General features: G+C 34.4%; 1 protein-coding gene across 1 annotated transcript in view; it reads right to left on the bottom strand.

Annotated features, from left to right (window-relative positions):
* LOC662235 (uncharacterized protein) overlaps positions 1 to 17,835 on the bottom strand; it is a 109,071-nt gene that overhangs the window by 6,245 nt on the left and 84,991 nt on the right. The window contains exons 4-12 of the mRNA XM_008197963.3: positions 11,166 to 11,372; positions 9,103 to 9,249; positions 8,882 to 9,049; positions 5,958 to 6,185; positions 4,920 to 5,902; positions 1,902 to 2,405; positions 1,716 to 1,854; positions 1,346 to 1,668; positions 1,049 to 1,295 (exon numbers count right to left, since the gene is read on the bottom strand). Of these exons, the coding sequence (XP_008196185.2) occupies positions 1,049 to 1,295; positions 1,346 to 1,668; positions 1,716 to 1,854; positions 1,902 to 2,405; positions 4,920 to 5,902; positions 5,958 to 6,185; positions 8,882 to 9,049; positions 9,103 to 9,249; positions 11,166 to 11,372 (2,946 nt within the window). The remainder of the gene's footprint in view (positions 1 to 1,048; positions 1,296 to 1,345; positions 1,669 to 1,715; positions 1,855 to 1,901; positions 2,406 to 4,919; positions 5,903 to 5,957; positions 6,186 to 8,881; positions 9,050 to 9,102; positions 9,250 to 11,165; positions 11,373 to 17,835) is intronic.

Raw genomic sequence — 17,835 nt, 5'->3', positions numbered from 1 at the left:
CTTGAAGAAAAATTAAAAGCATTTAATTAGTATGAATAAGCGTTTTCTATTACTTTGGAGTAAATACTTTAATTTTTTGGAAAAATGCTCTCCAAATAAATGATTGTAGTAAAGTTTTCAATGTTTTAATAATTTTTATTTTTATGGATAACATTTGTCGTATACGTAAAATTGTGTTCTCAACAAGTATACGAAAAACGCACGTGCAATAACCTCGGTTCAAAAAATTCCCTCAAACGGAAAACAATTGTTCTCGGATGTTTTTTCTCAGATTAAACAAATAAAAGCATCGAAGGGATTATTCAACAATATGTGTGAACCTGTGACTGCTGAGGAGGAGTTGTGGGCAAATGGTAATTTGGTGTATTGCTATTAAGAGCTAGACCGTATTAAAAAGTTTAACAAAAAAATTAATTTGTAATTTGCATTCAGATTTAAGTGTTACACGGGTTGAAAGTGAAAAAGAACCGCTGAAAAGAGAATGGAAAAAGACCATGCGACTAGTCCTTTTAACTGTGTGGTGCAGTTACTCAGGAATGTGTTGATTAAATAGTCTTTTTTCTTTTAATGGTCTAATAACCAAGCGCAAATGAAAAAATTAGAAATTAGAAGTGTCCTACGCTCAAATACATTTTTACACTTTTTTTATCGTTTTATCAATATTCTTTTAAGTCGGTACTCGAAAAACAAAAAAATATTTTATTCTTAAAAAAAACAAGTACCCCAGTGCTCGACGAAAGGAGTAAAATAATAATTTGATTTTTGCAGGTTTTAGATTATATTCAACCATCTGTATTAGTATTAGACATTTATTAATTTAAAAAATAAAGAACTAAGTTAAAGATAAGTCAGGTTTTTTGAGTGTAAATTTAGAGGTCCTACGCTCAAATAAATTTTTTTGTTCTCTTTATAAAAAGTTTTAGGCTCAGTTTCTGAAAACATCTTTAACGAAGAGATAAAATATAATTGAAGTTTAATTAAAAATAATAAATCTAAGTGAATAAGTTATTTGTATTTAAAATAATGAAATTTAAGAGGAATTACTTACGACTGATTGTGATTTTCCTTGAGGCTTGCATCGGCGTGCCATACCCATTGTCAGCATAACACGAAATCTGGTCCATGTCCCTCGTCACGTTGTGAATCACTGTGACCATATGCCTCGTAGTTTCCTGCCGCACTAACCTTCCCGAAATATAAAGCGAAATGGTAGGCATCGGTGTCCCCATGGCGATGCACAAGATCGTCATACTGCTTCCCTCAATCACCAAATTGATCGGATGTACTGTCGGCGGCTATAAAAAAACTTTACAACTCTATCCAACTCACAAAATGTTCTATTTACTTCGACAAAAGCCGGGTATGCTGGATCCGTCCAAGCAATCAAAGTCTCCGACGGCATACTCGCCCCTTTTTCCGTAATGGCCGTAACGTAAATAATATACTGCGTGTTGGGATTTAGATTTGTGATCATGTGCGAGGTAAGTGTGACATTTATAACGTGGAAATTCTCCTCAGCGGTTGATTTATGGTAAATTCGATACGTTATTTGCTCCGAGGGGTGGCTGAATTCGGGGGGTTGCCACGAGATAGTCACCCAGGTGGCGCTATGCGCAGCCACGGCCAGGGAATGCGGAGGTGAAGTCACAGCTTTGACCCACTGACCATCTATTTGGAAAATCGTTAATTGCACGAAAAAATATTAGATTCAGTACCTGATTTTACAAGTTTGATCACGATAATCGACGATGGGAGAGAAGTACCATGTTGGTTGCGTGAAACCACGAAAATGTGGTACATTGACTCGGGTTCAAGTCCCGTGAGAGTGGTCGTAGTACCAGTCACATTTACTTGCTAAAACTCAAGTTAGGAAAAATTAAAAAAAAAAAAAATTTACTCACGTTATCTAGTTTTAAGAGCGTTTCATGCATGGACGTGTTGTCCACTTTTTGGTAATGCACCACGTAGTCGCTGACGTTCACTCCTTCAGCTGGTGGTTCCCATTCTAGCAACACCGAGTGTTCGTCCACCACCGTTGCATGTAATTCGGAGATGGGTCCAGGGAGAAGTCCAGTTCCTTCTTCGAAACATTGAGCTATATTTCCAATATATGGCACACAAGTTGTAGCAGTGACTAGTAGTGAATCGACAATAACACCAGAACAAAGCGAAAGACACGCTGGTGGTACTCCTCGTCGGCTACAGCAACCACCATGGTTACGACCCCCAGCTCCACAGCGGAGAAGTTTATGGAATTCGGCACCGCACACTCCCGCCAAGAGTTTAATATCGCTCATGTTGGCGTTGTAGGAGCACAAGGGGAGGCATACTGAGCTGAGATCGGCTTCCACACAACATGCAGTGACGTTGTACGCGGCAGCCTCTTCAATTTTTTCCTCGACAATCTAAAATATACCACAAAAAACATATATTCAACATTAGTGACTAAAACTTTAACTCTACAGCAATTTTTGCATTTTTAACACCATATCCAATAAAATTATCCCGGCGCATCCACCATTTTTATTAGTTTAATTAATTGAGACAAATATACTTGATGGCATAAAAATTGCAACACTAAGAAGAAATTTGAATTTTTTGACAAAACTTGGCACAAATGGCCGACTGTTAGCGAAATAAATGATTACAATTTCAACGATTTTAGTAATCAAGTGGTAAGAGAGTTTTTAACATTTAAGTTTTTTTACGAGCAAGTGTTGTTCTTCCAATTTTTTGCTTTTCTGACTACCTTTTTCTGTGTTTTTTTTTAAATTCGTTTAGGTTTAAGTGTTCTAAAGCGCAATTAGGCCTGGAGTCGACAAAACCATAATTACTAACAATTTAAGCAGTTTGAAAGAGGCATGATTTTTGGACTACAAATAGGGGTTTTTCATTTAGAGAAATTGCTAGTCGTTTGGATAGAAATCGAAGTACCATTAAGCAATGTTATCAGTCATAGAATGGAGAAGACCCGGGACAGCGCGAAAGAGAAAGCATGCTTTAAAAAAACAAATAAAGTCCAAAATGGTCGTCTTTGGAGTATGGCCATAATTTAATTACAACACAAATTTTTGCTTAATGGATGGGTTTAAAGGTTGTTTTTTATCACTTAGGGCTGTTTACCATCGAAATTGGTTATTTAGACTGTTTCCTGTTGGATTAACTTGGTTTGCTTCAGAAGACTAAAACGAATCTAAAGTTAACAGTAGAAAATTGTCCGATTGTCCTTCGTTATCAAGTTATTAATAAGAAAGTAAAATTTAAAATTTAAACATTAAATTTTATTAAAAGCAAATTTATTAAAAGCAAAAATCGCTACAATGCCATTTAGAAACTTTTCCGCATATGCCCTAGCCTCTACAGCGGCATTACCATCATACACTCCATTAACTTATAACCGAGCTTTTAACAACCGACAAAATCTCAAATGTAATAATGTAGTAATATCGTATCATTTTAAACATACAAAACCGAATGAAATTAATAATACTCCTCACTAGACAAAGTAATCCAAAGAATTTTAACAATAATAACAATAATCAATAACTCGAAAACTAAAGACAATTGGAATTTTTTTTACTCTTAACTTTCGATTTGTATTAACCTCCTGAGTAAAATTCCTTTCGCACGGGCGTCAATTTTGAGACACCTTGTATATTCTCACCTGAGGATGACCACTTTGTGGTTGAAACATAGTGTCTTACCAAATAAAAGTTTTGGCCTGTCAGGTTTAAGCTGTGTTTTTGGTAATTCCTCCCATGCCTAGGAAATCCAACAAAAAGCAGTCCAAATAACCTAATTCGATAGTAAACAGTCAGAAGTGAATTATGACGACCTTCGAACTCAACCATTGCTCAGAAATTTTTCTTGGGCTTGAATTATTGCCATAATCCGAAAATGACCATTTTGGATTTCATTTGTTTTTTCTACGTCTGCTTTCTCTTCTGCTTTGTCCTGAACCTTCTCTAATCAATGACTGATAACATCGCAAAATGGTACTTGGATTTCTATTCAAACAAATAGCAATTTCTCTAAATAAAAAAACACCTATTTGTTTCCCAAAAATTGTGCTTCTTTAAAGTTTGTTTAATTGTTGGTAATTTCTTTTTTGTCGTACTCTAGGCATATTTTCGTTTTTATAACACTTGAAACCAAACAAATTCACAAAAAAATCACTTTAAAAATTGCCAGAAAAGCAAAAAATTGGAAGAACAACACTTGCTGGTAAAAAGAGTTTAAGTGTTAAAAACTCCTTTACCACTTGATTAAATAATTAAGATTACAGATTTTTTTTTGTTTTTTGCTTATATCTCGAAAACTGCTACTCTTATCAAATTTTATCTTTTTACCAAAATTAAAGCTGATAAAATTTTCTATAAAATGGTTATATGCATTTTTCTTGTAGAACTAACCATAAGCAAATTATAGGGTTGGATATAAATAATCTTTCAAAAAAACTTGCTTCAAAAGAAAATATTTTGTAATTTAAAAAACTGTCAATAAACTAAATTAATTGGCTCCAACACTTTATTATAGAAGAAAGGAGGAGACATGGAAGTCACTGAAGTCTTCAGAATCGTCTTTGGATGCTGCATTTTCGTCTTCGTCTCAAACATTAAAAACTAAATTACATGTTTGTTCAGTAAAATATTAATAAATAATTGATTTAATATACATATTTTAAATAAATCTTTTAATAAACTGTATGGAAATAACTATTTTGTAGAAAATTTTATGAGCTTTAATTTTGGTGAAAAGATGAAAATTGATAGGAGTAACAGTTTTCGAGATATAAGCAAAAAACGTTCAAATTTTAATCATTTAATACCTGCTAATAGTCTAAAATTTGTGCCCAGTTTCATCAAAAAATTCGTATTTCTTCTTGGTGTTGCAATTTTTATGACACTGAGAATATTTACCTTGCTTTCTGTCCGGAACGTGATCCGACTGCTCGGCATCCCAACCCCATGGGTGTTGACAGCCTCCACATAAACCTCATAATCGGTATCACTCTCCAAATCTTCCAAAATAAACGGACTGTGAACTTTCGGAATCGCTTTATACTCATTATCAAAGGTGGCAACACTTCTATAATGGACATTGTAATGTAGTACGGTATCTCCTAGAGTTTTGGGCGCCGACCAATGCAAAATCGCAAACTCAGTCTCAATGTTAGTGATATGCACTTGAGTGGGAGCACTGGGCAAAACGCCATAGCCTTGAAGGAGACAATTCGTGTACTCCCCCATGTACCTCAAACACTTGAAGTAGTTGAAATCGATACTGGAGACATTCCCGGTGCATAACTGTTGGCACAGTTCGGGCAAACCCCTCGCTTTGCAACAGGGAGTGTGGTCAAGTCCATTGGTCAAACAGCTGAAAGTGTCGGTGGCCCACGGAGCGCAAATCATCAAATCGGTAATCTCTGCAGTGTCGGCCAAAGCCGGATCACAAAGTTTGTTGATGCAAGTTTTATGAGCGATTCCTTTCTTTGCACAGCAAGTTTTGATATCGGGGAGCTGGGGGGCTTCGCCCACTTTGGTGGTCTTCATTTTGCCAGGGGTGAGAGTTAGGGAGCGAACGGTGTAGCTAGGGAGGCTGGAGCCGTGGATGTTGACAGCGGTTACGGTCACTTCGTACATTGTGAATGGGTTCAAATTGTTCAAAGTTGTGGTGTTTTCACTTGGGGGGACTTTCACCTGGACGGTGTGACTGCTCATCGGGGGTTTAGGGGTGGAAGTTGTCTCGATTAAGTGTTCGTCAAATGCGCGGAGCGATGTGACGTTGATTACGTAGTTTGTGACGGTTTCGGAGTTTGATAAGGAAGGGGTCCAGGATACTTTCAGGGATTTTTCAGTCAAGGCTTCCACTTCCACGTTTTGTGGCGGGCTGGGGAGGAGTTCTACAATTTTTTGTGTTATTATCTCAAGTAGTGAGAGACAGTTGGGGAAAAATACCTATGCCTTCAACGATGCAAGCTAAAGTTTGTTCGGTGTAAGCAGAACAAGAAAAGTGTGTTTTGATGTTGTCGGTAATTGCAGTGTATTCGCCGCGACACACATCCTGGCATATGTCTGGTACTCTCTCCTGGATGCAGCAAGGGACGTGATTGCGTCCGTCTGCCATGCATCGCACAATTGAGGGAAAATCTGACTCGCAGTTTTCAGGATCTTGGCCAGTACTACCTAAATTACATAAAATTTTGTGTATCTACCAAGAAAAAAATGTAGTTGAAGATAAAATCTGATGAGATTTAAGCAAGTTTTGATTGTAAACCAAAATTAGCTGATTGGGAGTCCTACGCCCAAATAAATTTATTCACTCTTCTGGCAGCTTTCGTTTGAATCATTTAAGATCACGTATTTCTATTGCAAGTTTCCTTTAAGGTTACAAAACTGACTGTAGGTTCCAATGCAATGATAACAGTTTACTAACTTCAGGTAATTAGCAAACTGAAGCGTTGAAATATCAAAGGGGCTAAGTACCAAAATATTAAAATAAAAACAAATAGTTATTCAAAGAAAACTTGTTTAACATATAGTGGCACTTACAAGCAACGCAACTCAACACAAGTTTGTCACAGTTGATGATTAAAATTATTCCCCATGACACTTTTTATGACACAAACTCATTTTAAGAGAAAATGGCACTTAGACCTTTTAATATTTCAACGCCTCAATTATTTCATAATAGTAAAACATCAAAATTTCTGCATTTGAACATTTTCGACAGGAAATACAAAATCAAGAATAGGCTTGGCAGAAAATTGAAGAAATGTTCAATTCCAAAGAGTAAGTAGTGCGTGTACGTCTATGATTTAAAAAAAAATACGCTAATATAAAAAATGTAAGGCTAGCAAAAAAAATCTAAAATAGGCAGCAGAACCACTCGTGTGATCGCCATAACCCATAAAGCTATAAGGTTTTTCTGGGCCAAAGGTTTTTAAAGTTCAAGAAATTAGAATAAAAACAATTAAAAAATCAGATTGTGGAATCACAAATAAATAAGACATAAATACTACTGTTGGGTCAAGTAGCAGTTTATAAGAGAAAAATACGTTTGCTGCTAAAGTAGCTTGAAAAGTGCGAAAGATGGAACTATGAGAAGTTCGCAAGTGTAGACCAGGTGAACAGGAGAAAACTTGCTTATTTGAAAATTATAAATATAAATGAACAATTAATTAATAAAACGTTAAAATTTAGACTTCAGAAGAAGAAAAATTATTGAACGTAATTTAAAAATTGAAGATCAACAAATCAAAAGAAAAAGACAATGATTTTACAAAGTATACAAATTATTTTATTAGTCTAAAAATAAAGAATAATTTTGGTAGAGAATTTGTCCTTATATTAAGTAAAGACATGCCATTCTTTGTTGAAAATTATAAGTACTTGCTTATTCATACTAAATGTGCTAAGCTATTAACGGATATTTAATTAAAGTATAGTTGGCACCAATTTGAAGGTATTTTTATTTGTAATTTGAAACTGGATTCGATTTTTATTGACCATTATTCGACGTACACCCTCACAAGAGTGTTGAACTGTTGTTAACTGGAAGGGTACTCCATTGTATCCTGGGCTCACCGTCCAGGCGGGCGTGCGAATGCACTAATTTAAAACTCAAGTTTTAAGAAAAATAATATACAAAATCGTTTTTTTTTACAATTGGATGATGTTCCTAGGTTCACTTATTACCTAGCAGATCAGTTCTTATCTCGATTTAAATATTTGTAACCAAGTTATAACGGGGAAAACAGCGTAATAATCTTAATGTTTTTATGGAAAAACCTAGAGTTCAAATGGCATGAAAAAATATAGTACTACAAGTAAGTGATATACAAGACCTATACAAAAAATTATCAAAAAACATAGTACCATTTTTTAATAGAAAAAATAAAATGGCTAAAAATTGAGTTTTTTTTCATTTTATTTTTAAATGACACTAACAATTTTTTTCAAATTTATGTATATTGTTACTAAGGTCCGCAGAAAGTCACCATATTTTTTCAAGCAATTTGAACTTACAGTTTTTTTAATAGAACAAAAAATTAAATAGACTTTTTAACCCGTTTAAATTCGGTTACAAATACTTAAAATGAAATACAAACTGACCTGCGAGGTAGTGACTGAATTTAGAAACAACATACAATGGTAAAGAAAGCATTTTGTTTATTACTTTTCTTAAAAATCCAAATTCAAATTTTGCGTTCACGCGCTTGCTTGAACGCTCCTCTTCGGACGTTCTGAGTATAAAACATTAATTCAGTATTGCCAACAGGCACAGTATTTCTGGCTCGGTGTGTATATATACTGAGGTTTTTATTTTACTGAACATCACATAACACACATAACACTATTTCTCTAGTTCCATCTTAAAAAATTAACATTAATCCATTATTAGAGTTTTTAGATTTTGTGTTTTATATGGTATTTCGCTAAACATTACGTAACACTATTACTTGTATTATCCTATGTTCAGTTTTAAAAAGTCCAAGTCAATAATGTATCGCAAACTGTTCCATAGAAACACCAATGTTCAGCAAATAAAATCTTTACTGGATAAGTTAATTTAACACACACTTTGATTCAAACTCCACCAGTAACTATATGTAATTATCAATCATTTTAACCCAGAATTAACCAACAATCCAAAAGTTAACTTGCAATGGTAATATCGAGTCTAAGTAACCGAGAGTCCTACGCTCAAATAAATTTATTCGCTCTATTCAGAATTATTCCAATGTTGTTTGGAAACTTTAAAAAGTAACAAAAAAATATAAAGGTTTCCATATACATCAGTTTTATCAACCAGTATGTTGAATTCATCATTGTTGCAAAAACAATTCGATTTTTGTTTTACTTGAAAATAGGAAATTTACCTTCCAGAATGCTCTGAATGTTGCAAAACCCTAGACAGTTGGACGAAACATTTTTCGCAATGCAACAGTCGGTATAGTTGTGAGCTTTACTACTGAACTGTTGCTTCTGGTCTTCGTACTGCGAGGCATCCGTTGTGTTACTCGGCGGTAGCAGTGCTTTCGACAGTACTAGAAAAACACCAAAACTGGTAAATTGCATAAGAGTTCGAGACACAACCAACCACTTAATTTATGAAAACTCCTAACAATGGGATTACTATTCACTTCACACACGTATACTCCCGAATCGGATGGTTTAGCATTTTTTATAACCAGGACCCAAACGTCTCCTCCTGAAGGCACGTCGGAGGTTTCATCCGACGAAGCGGCTGTAACAAAATCTAATGTTTATATATTTGCGAGAATGTGTTTCGTTTGACTTGGAAATGAAGGGGATCTTTCTTTAAGGGACCATAAAACAGTATATGGCAGTATATAGAAGCGATCGGTATAGAAATGGGACAAAAACAATACCAACACAAACTCATCATCACTTCTTAAAATTGTGCAATTAGCTAGGTGGCCCGCCTTTTGATTCATAAACGACTCACCTGTGGTGCTGTTAAAATTTTACGAGGTCATAAAATCAAAATGGCGGCGAGGTAACGCAGTTTTATTGAAATGGCGGTGTATTAGTTGAGGGAATGGCCCAATATTCGCGCTACAGCCACCCATAATAGGGGAATTGATTTGCTTTTTCACAGTGTGTCAGATTATGACCCACCCTGTGTTAGTGGTGGATCAAATTGCATTGGTAAATGAGGGAGGAGGCATAATTATCCAAATCACGAAACTTCCAGTTAATTCGTGCCACGAGTAGTAAAATCAAGCAATTAAAAAATCAGTGGAGCACGACCAAGTGCTAGTTAGAGAGTTGATAGATCGGGATTTGGCGGAGTCTTGAAGTCAATATGGGCCGAACGTCCCTTAATGTCGTTACGCAGCGTCCTTTTATTTGAAAACTTTCAGTAATATGGCGCTTCATAAGCGCAGTGAATTCCAATCGCCGAGGAATTTATATTGCGTTCGATTTACTCGCATTAAATGATCTTATAAATGATCGTGTCTTCCTTAACTTATTGAATATTTTTTGGTTCGATGTTTCCGTCTTTTCCATTCTCGCTTCCTTCCTTGGCAAAAACCAATCCCGGACATTATTTAATTTCGCGAAAATATAACGACGCGAGTTTCACCGGGAAAAAGTTTAAAGTGTGTTATTTCTAGCAAGCGGTTTTAATAAAACTCGGTGACTAGGGTCGTAAAATGCAAAATGTTGGTTCTTATTGAAAAGAATTAGAAACATACAAGTGTTACTCTTTTTAGTGGTAGAAAGCAATAACTGAGCCCCTTTTGAAAAGCTCCAATTGCGACACTCAATTATTTGAAACTTCAGCGAAGAAAGCTCAATCGGAAATTTATAACCCGCAAATTGATTCCCGGGATTAAAACGATTGAATTTGGACGAAAAGTAAGACATCGCAACGGATTGCGCTGTATAGTCCCGGAAAATTGACCGGATTCTCCAGAAATCAATCGATCATAAATTCGCTTACTATAATCCTGAAAACACGAGTAAAGGAAACATAATCTGTAACTTCATATTTATTAGGTATTTATTGTGCAAATCAGAGTTCATTGCAATTTGGCAGACTTGACACCGCTGCACGTTAGTCCATAATTGACCCTTTAAAGTTTTCCCAGCTCTCGTAAATATAAATTCGATACTTGTAAAGTTGGAAGTGCAGGAATCTTTTAGGGTAATTGGCTCGTATAAAAATATAGGTTTCAAGTTTCGGTGAAAAGGTGGGTATAAATCAATAAATTTCCGGACTTGTGTAATAATGTCGTTGATGTTTCAAGGCGTCTTGTCTCCATGAAAATTAAATGAGACAATATCCACTATCGCCCCTTGAATGGTGGATTCTGGAAACCAATTTAAAAAAAGTGACGTCATGTGAGCATACACAATGTAAAATAAATGGAAATTTGTATTCATATAGAAAATTCAATATCCGGTTGCGTTGCAACTAGGAGAATTTTTCAGGGAGAAAATTTCGTATAAAAGATTTTAATACAATTCTCGCAGTGGAGAACCAGGGAGTCGTTCAATATTCGATGCACAAATAGCAAATTAAATCAATTTGAGTATTTGCACAACGGGCAAGGATCGAGACTAATGCAAACAACGTTCCCTTAAATTGAGGATATTGGATTTGCCCACTTACTTAGTCGAAGAAATGCTTACATGAATCGTGCAAGACGGCGAATCTCTTATCAGCCGTCACCCTCTTATCCCCCGCCGTCAATACCCTGGTGCTGTGCCGCTCCCTGTCCTCCTTCTTCCACATGATGGTGTTCTCCCCAATATCCCTAACCACGCACGTAATAAGAGCATCGTCGCCTTCGTAGACGTGAACGGGATTAGTCAGACTGTCTCGCATCGAGGGCAATCCTGAAACAACACATACGCAGCCTGAGAAAAAGAAAAATGAATAAATATCCTTATTATATCCCGAAAAAAGCTTCATAAAAATTTATGACGTGCCCGACCATTTGTATCTTTCCCCCGTTTCTAAACACTCCTACTTTTCACTTTATGGACCTGTCAACGGAGGACATTCATCATAATAATAGTATTTACAGTTACAGTTACGCTTTTCCATTTGTCTTGTTCTTGTAAGGACGCGCTTTCATTTCCGGAAAGGCGATGAGTTCCGCGTCAGGTTGGAACGTCAAAAATTTCAACATAATCAAATGCGCACGTCAAGAAGTGGCAACTATACTTGTGGTAGTTTGAGAGACGAGTTTGGAGAGCCTAAGACCCTAGCCCTAAGACTAGCGAAAAAATACGGGAAAACCCTTTTTAATTTATCAATCTAGCGGAGGGTCCTACGCTCAAATATTTTTTTCGCTCTTATACCAGATGTTAGCTTGTTGGCAGAATAAAAGTTTACAGAGATCATTGTAAAGCCGATAATTTTGGAGTTTGGTAAACACAAAATACATTATTATACAGCGCAACAATAGCAGAAGAGTTAAAAAGAAACCAAAAAAATGGAATAAAAACACTAAACAAGCATTAATTTCAAGAAATACGCGTGAACAATATTTTCCAAATCCAAAATTTCAAGACTGTTTAGTATGAGGAACGAACTTGGGGAGCATCTTCCTATAACTACACATAAAAAATCAGGGACAATCCCTTTTTAGTTTTTCAATAGAATCGGAGGAGTCCTACGCTCAAATAAATTTATTCGCTCTGATATCGAGTGTTGGTTTGTTGGCGGCATAAGACTTTACAAAGATCATTTTAAAAATCAACAGATTTGGAATTTGGTAAACACAAAAAACAGTAATATACCAAACAACGTTAGTAGAAGAGTCTGAAGAGAGCAGAAAAATTGGAATAAAAACACTCAACAAAAACTAACATAAATACTGTTTAAAAAAATCCTTTTTAGGAGTATCGGAATATGTGTGTACTCTAAGGTAGGCCGTACTTATACTTGGATACAATTAATTTCAAATTTGAAAAAGAAGTATGGGTAAAAATGCATATTACAATCAAAAATGTTTTATATTTTTAATTAATAGTCTAAGATCCAAATTAGGGTTGTCCTGGACCCATCTGCTTACCGGATGAAACTTATTTTTATCAAAGATAATTTCCAAAAGAATGGCTCGCCTAAAAAAATACTCAAGACTATAATTAAGGGATCTAAAAAGAGTCAATTTTAACCATTTTCGTTAGTATTTTAAAGCCGTTTAAAATTATATTTTTGAAACTGCTTTACAGGATACATTCTTCTACTCGGGCTGTAGGGAATAAAGTTTTTTAAAATGCGGTAACTTCTTTATTTAATTTAAAAAGAAAATCTGAAAACTGAAAAAATCTGCTAAAATTTTGTTTTCTTTAAAAAAAAATTCCCATCAACAATAAGAATCATTCTATAATTTCAAAAGTCTACTACATGGCCAAAAGTATTTTATTTTTCCTTTAAGTCTTAATGTTAATGGAAAATAATTTTTATAGAGGACTAGATTTTTTCAATTTTTTAATCTTTTAAATAATAATAGTCCATAATAAAATTTTAGCAAAACTGTCAAGACAAACACCCAGAACAAAGTAATCATGGATTAATTTCAAAATTTTTTAACGATTACTGATCTGGTCAGCTGGAATCAGTATTATTCCAGTATTATTAATTGCATATTAAAAAAAATCTGAAATAATCCACAACTACTCACCTTGTATTTAAGCTACATTGTATTTTTCTTCTATCCAAAAAATAGCATATCAGTATATCACTTACAATTTTATTCGAATTGTAATAACCCTCTCTCGTACTTTTTTTCTATGACAGAATTCGATTCTTCTGTTCTAAGCTTCATAAACTTTATTGATAGTAATAACTGTGGTGACATAACTGTAACTTCTTTCGAATTTGTTTATTCATTATAATCACTAGCATCAAAATGAATGACTCATTTAAGGAAATAAAAAATAATTTTTGAAACAACTAGAGGGCAGTCGACCAATTTTTTATGCTTTAGTATGGAGAATTTGTTTGGTAAAACACAATATAAGAGGTATTTCCTTTATCAACTTTAGATTTAGAGTTTTGCGGACCACCCCATGTAGAAACAATATTTTTAAAACGTGAAGTTCTTAACACTCGTGACAGTTCGATAGACAAGCTTGAAGAGCGTTATCCTAAAACTAGACATAAAAAGACACAAGAAACCCTTTTTAATTTAGCAATATAACGGAGAGTCCTACGCTCAAATATGTAAATTTATTTGTTCTGATCAGATGTTGGTACATTTGGAACTTGTTAATCACAAAATTACAAAATTCAGTATATTATACAGTACGACAATAGTATAAAAGTTTAAATACACTTGAAAAATTGGAATAAAAACACTCAACAAATATTAATATCAAGAATGATTTATAAAGTGGTTGAAGGAAGTACTGGAATATTTGTGAACAACATTTTTAGAACCAAAGTCTTGAATTGGATTTTAGTATTGTAAAATTTATATACAGAGTGTATCAGAAATACGTGTGTTAATTTTAACACGTAATAAAACTCATCAAATACAACTACTTTTCTATATATTTTTGAAATATTCTTATTTATAATTTCCACTGTTTCTTCCTTCCTTTTGTGCAAACGAGCCGGTGTTTAATAACTAGTTTGTATCCATAGCAACAATTTTCATTGTTGTTTTAAATTGTTTAAATTCTCTATTTCTAATACAACGAAAATCGTTCGGCTCTTTTATTTTTGTACTCATAGGCGGGTCCACGTTTCAGTCTGTTATCTTTTTCCAAATTTTAAGTAAATTCGCGAATTTTTTATTGAAAAATTTTAAATAGTAAAGATGTTTTAATTGTTAGCTCAGTTACCTGTTAAAATTAAGATATGTACTTCTGATACACACTGTATGTTCTAAAATTTAAATACCTTTTGAAAAATACGTTTGTCTAACTTTAATACTGTCTAAATAAAAGGTTCTTAAGATAAAGTTCACAAATTCTAGGCATATTCAGTTCAATTTTCGATATTATGATTCTTAAAACCCAAAACCACAAAACAGAGGTTCTAAGAGGGCCTTACTATAACAGGTACACAATAGAAAATTGTAGCAAGTCAAAAAAAGTGTTTTGAAGAAGTTAAAATTACTTTATTTTCTAATTATTTGTTTAGAAAATCAGTTCCCCTTTTTAGTATTTCCAGTGAAACCTCCCAAGACTCTGTTACATACGTTGATTACCTACATACAAACGTCTAATTCCACGAATGCTGAATTAATCGTCATTGTGTTCATACGTGGCAAAGCAGAACTAGTTTAATTAGATGAAGTATTCGAGGCTTGTGAGCAGTGTTTGAAATTTTTTGAGGGCGATCGACGTTCGCACAAAGCAAATTAAAGCGTCCACGTAGCGAGGATTGATTCGAACAGGGTTTTTCACTCGGCGAGGCCACAAATTAAACAGATCGTATTAGTCGCCACGACAAGTGAAATTAAGAATTGAGCACGTCTTGTCGAATAAATCTCTCGATAAAAATTCTGTTGATTCCACCTGGTACCATTTAATTAAAGAGCGTTCCGGCGACGGATAATTAATAATGGGACTCGGCACACAATTAGACGAACGACTGATTGCTCTTAGTTTAATAAAATACCGATCAAACGGGCCGTAATTTGCTTTGGCTTCGTGTAAAAGAGCGATTAAAGAAAAAGGGGCTTTAATTATCATTGCTCTAGTGCGGGTTGGGAGCGGCAGAAAGCCCAGAGGAGCGCTTGGTCGTATTTAAAAATACGAGTCGTGTAAAATTAAAGTGACCGCGGGGAATAACCAACTTTTTGCGTCAAACGATTCAGCTTGTTGATTTTGTTGAGGAATCTTTTATCCATAAAGTGTTGTTATCATCCCTGGAAGTGCAATTTGTTCTGGAAGTTTTCACAAGTTGGTGGTTTAACCAAAACTAAGACAATCTCGCGATTATCATTTTTGTTAGTTCGCTAAACTCAAGACGACCTCCTTAATCTTCAGAACTCGAAAGCCATAAATCGAAATAACAGCCCCATTTATACCCAAACAATACACCATTTTAAAAAGTAGTGTAGATAAATTATCATCCACCAGCTTCGAAAAGCGGTTCGTGTCTCGGCTCATTTTTTGATTAAATAAATTTGCCCTTTAAATGGCAATTACACGAGCCCCCCAGCGCAATCTCCACTGCGTAAATTTGTAATGCTGAATCAAGATAGCTGACGGGGGTGGTGTCTACATATCATTGCGGCGGCGGTATTAAATACCCGAGCTCGGGGGAATATTTATGGGTGACGTTATGCTGGTAACACTGCTGAAACGCGCACGTGAACCATCCATCTTGCCGGCAATATGTGCTACATTTAAAACGCAGATTCGCCCTCTGTTTTTATTATTAAAAAATATTCCCCGGATACAGGCTCATTCACGTAAGATTACGACCCTTACATAAACACAAAAACATTACTTGATTAATGGCTAGTTTCCTTAAAATATGATGTCTGTCTAAAATCTATAAAAATTATATAAGATCTATATAAGAACCCTTAAGACAGCACACAACAAATTTTCCAAATGAGCAAATAAATTAAAATAATTATTCGAAGGTAGTAGGTACTCTTTGCTATCAAAGTTAAAGATATTCAAAAGCATTTGAAAATAAACAAACATATGTAGGTGTATTCACGGACCTTAGCTCTGTATTTGACTGCGTTGATCACGAAAAAATTTTGCTATGGAGTAAGGGGAACATGTCTAAAACTGTTTAGATCCTATTTGGAAGATCGACAACAATACGTGAAAATCAACGCATCACTAAGTAAAGCAGGACATATAAAATACGGGGTACCTCAGAGGTCCATACTGGGTCCTGTTCTTTCTAGTTTATATAAATGACTTAGAAAATTCTATGAACAAGAGCATCCTAACAATAATGTATGCTGATGATACGTCATAGGTATTCCTATAAACAAGACGAAGAACGTGGTACCGATTAAGGAAAAAATGATTAGAGATGCAGATGAGTGGTTTGCAGCCAATAAATTAGCCCTAAATAAAACAAAAACAGTTACAAAAGTATTTGAACTTCAGTCGCAACTCAAATAAATTGAACACATAAAATTTCTTGGACTATTTTTAGACAACAAACTATCGTGAGCACCCCATGTTTATGAAGTTTGCAATAGGTTGCCCACAGCAGTATTTGCAATACGAAAAAAGTAGAGTAAGCTTTTAATATGGCTTTATAACTCTCTACCTCAAAATCTAAAAGATCAACATCTTCCTCTCAAAACATTTAAAACTAAAATAATAAATATGTTAACTGAGTGCAGCCTATAAAGTATTAATGAATATTTTTCCATGTTTTAAAGTAGATAAATATAATGTGGCCCAATCTATAAAGTGTGTGTGTGTGTTATCATTATATTTTTATCTTACTGACAAGTCGATGTATTTCAATATCTTCCGACAATAAACTTATTATTATTATTATTTTATTATTATTATTATAATATAACAAAATAATTTATTTAAAATCAATAAAAACTGTACAAAAACCTCATAAATAACCAACCGCTAAGTTTTCTAAATCAGCAAATAAATTTATTTGGCCGTAGGGCTCTTTGCTATACAACACATAATATTGAAAATAATTCATTCAAAATCAATAAAATCTTTACGAAAACCTCTTGAAATAACTAAGCACATTTTCTAAATGAGACAAGACAAGAAGGGTTTTCCCTTATTATTTCTACAAGGTGGTGTTCTTAAGTTTTGAGGTCTACGTTGTTAAAAATGTTTTTTTTTGACCAACTTTGCATTGTTTTTTGCTTTTACCTTTTGTGATCATTTTACCAGTATTTTTCCAAATTTACTCAGACGTACTCTTTGCCAGGCGTAATACAGGTAGTAGGTACAGGCCTTTTTGGTTAAGGACTGTATTAAGGCGTTAATGATTCCACTTCTGCGTATTTTCATTCTAATGCTAAAGAATGATGCGTTTCAGAAAACTAATATAGTCGTTAATTATAGGCCCTTTGTTAGTTTTTTCAGTTGATTCAAAATTGGAGTGTATTAAATAAATAAATTAATTAATACAATAAAACCTCTCAACGTACACCGATGGGGAACCTTTGGATGTCCGCTGTGGAGAGATGTCCGTTGATGGGAAGTGAAAATTTTAATATAGGTTTTCTTACGTTTCTACAAAAATATCCGTTGTAAAGAGGTGTCCGTTATTCGGAGATATCCGTTAATGGAAGTTTCACTATATTTAAAAATGTAAGATTATTAAATTGCCAAGAAAAAAATATACAATCAGTTTCGGAACACGGCAATTGATCGAGGTGTT

This window comes from Tribolium castaneum, chromosome 6, assembly GCF_031307605.1.
Source record: "Tribolium castaneum strain GA2 chromosome 6, icTriCast1.1, whole genome shotgun sequence".
Classification (NCBI taxonomy): domain Eukaryota; kingdom Metazoa; phylum Arthropoda; class Insecta; order Coleoptera; family Tenebrionidae; genus Tribolium; species Tribolium castaneum.
Note: the sequence above shows the minus strand (reverse complement) of the source record. Positions and strands in the feature narration are given on the sequence as shown.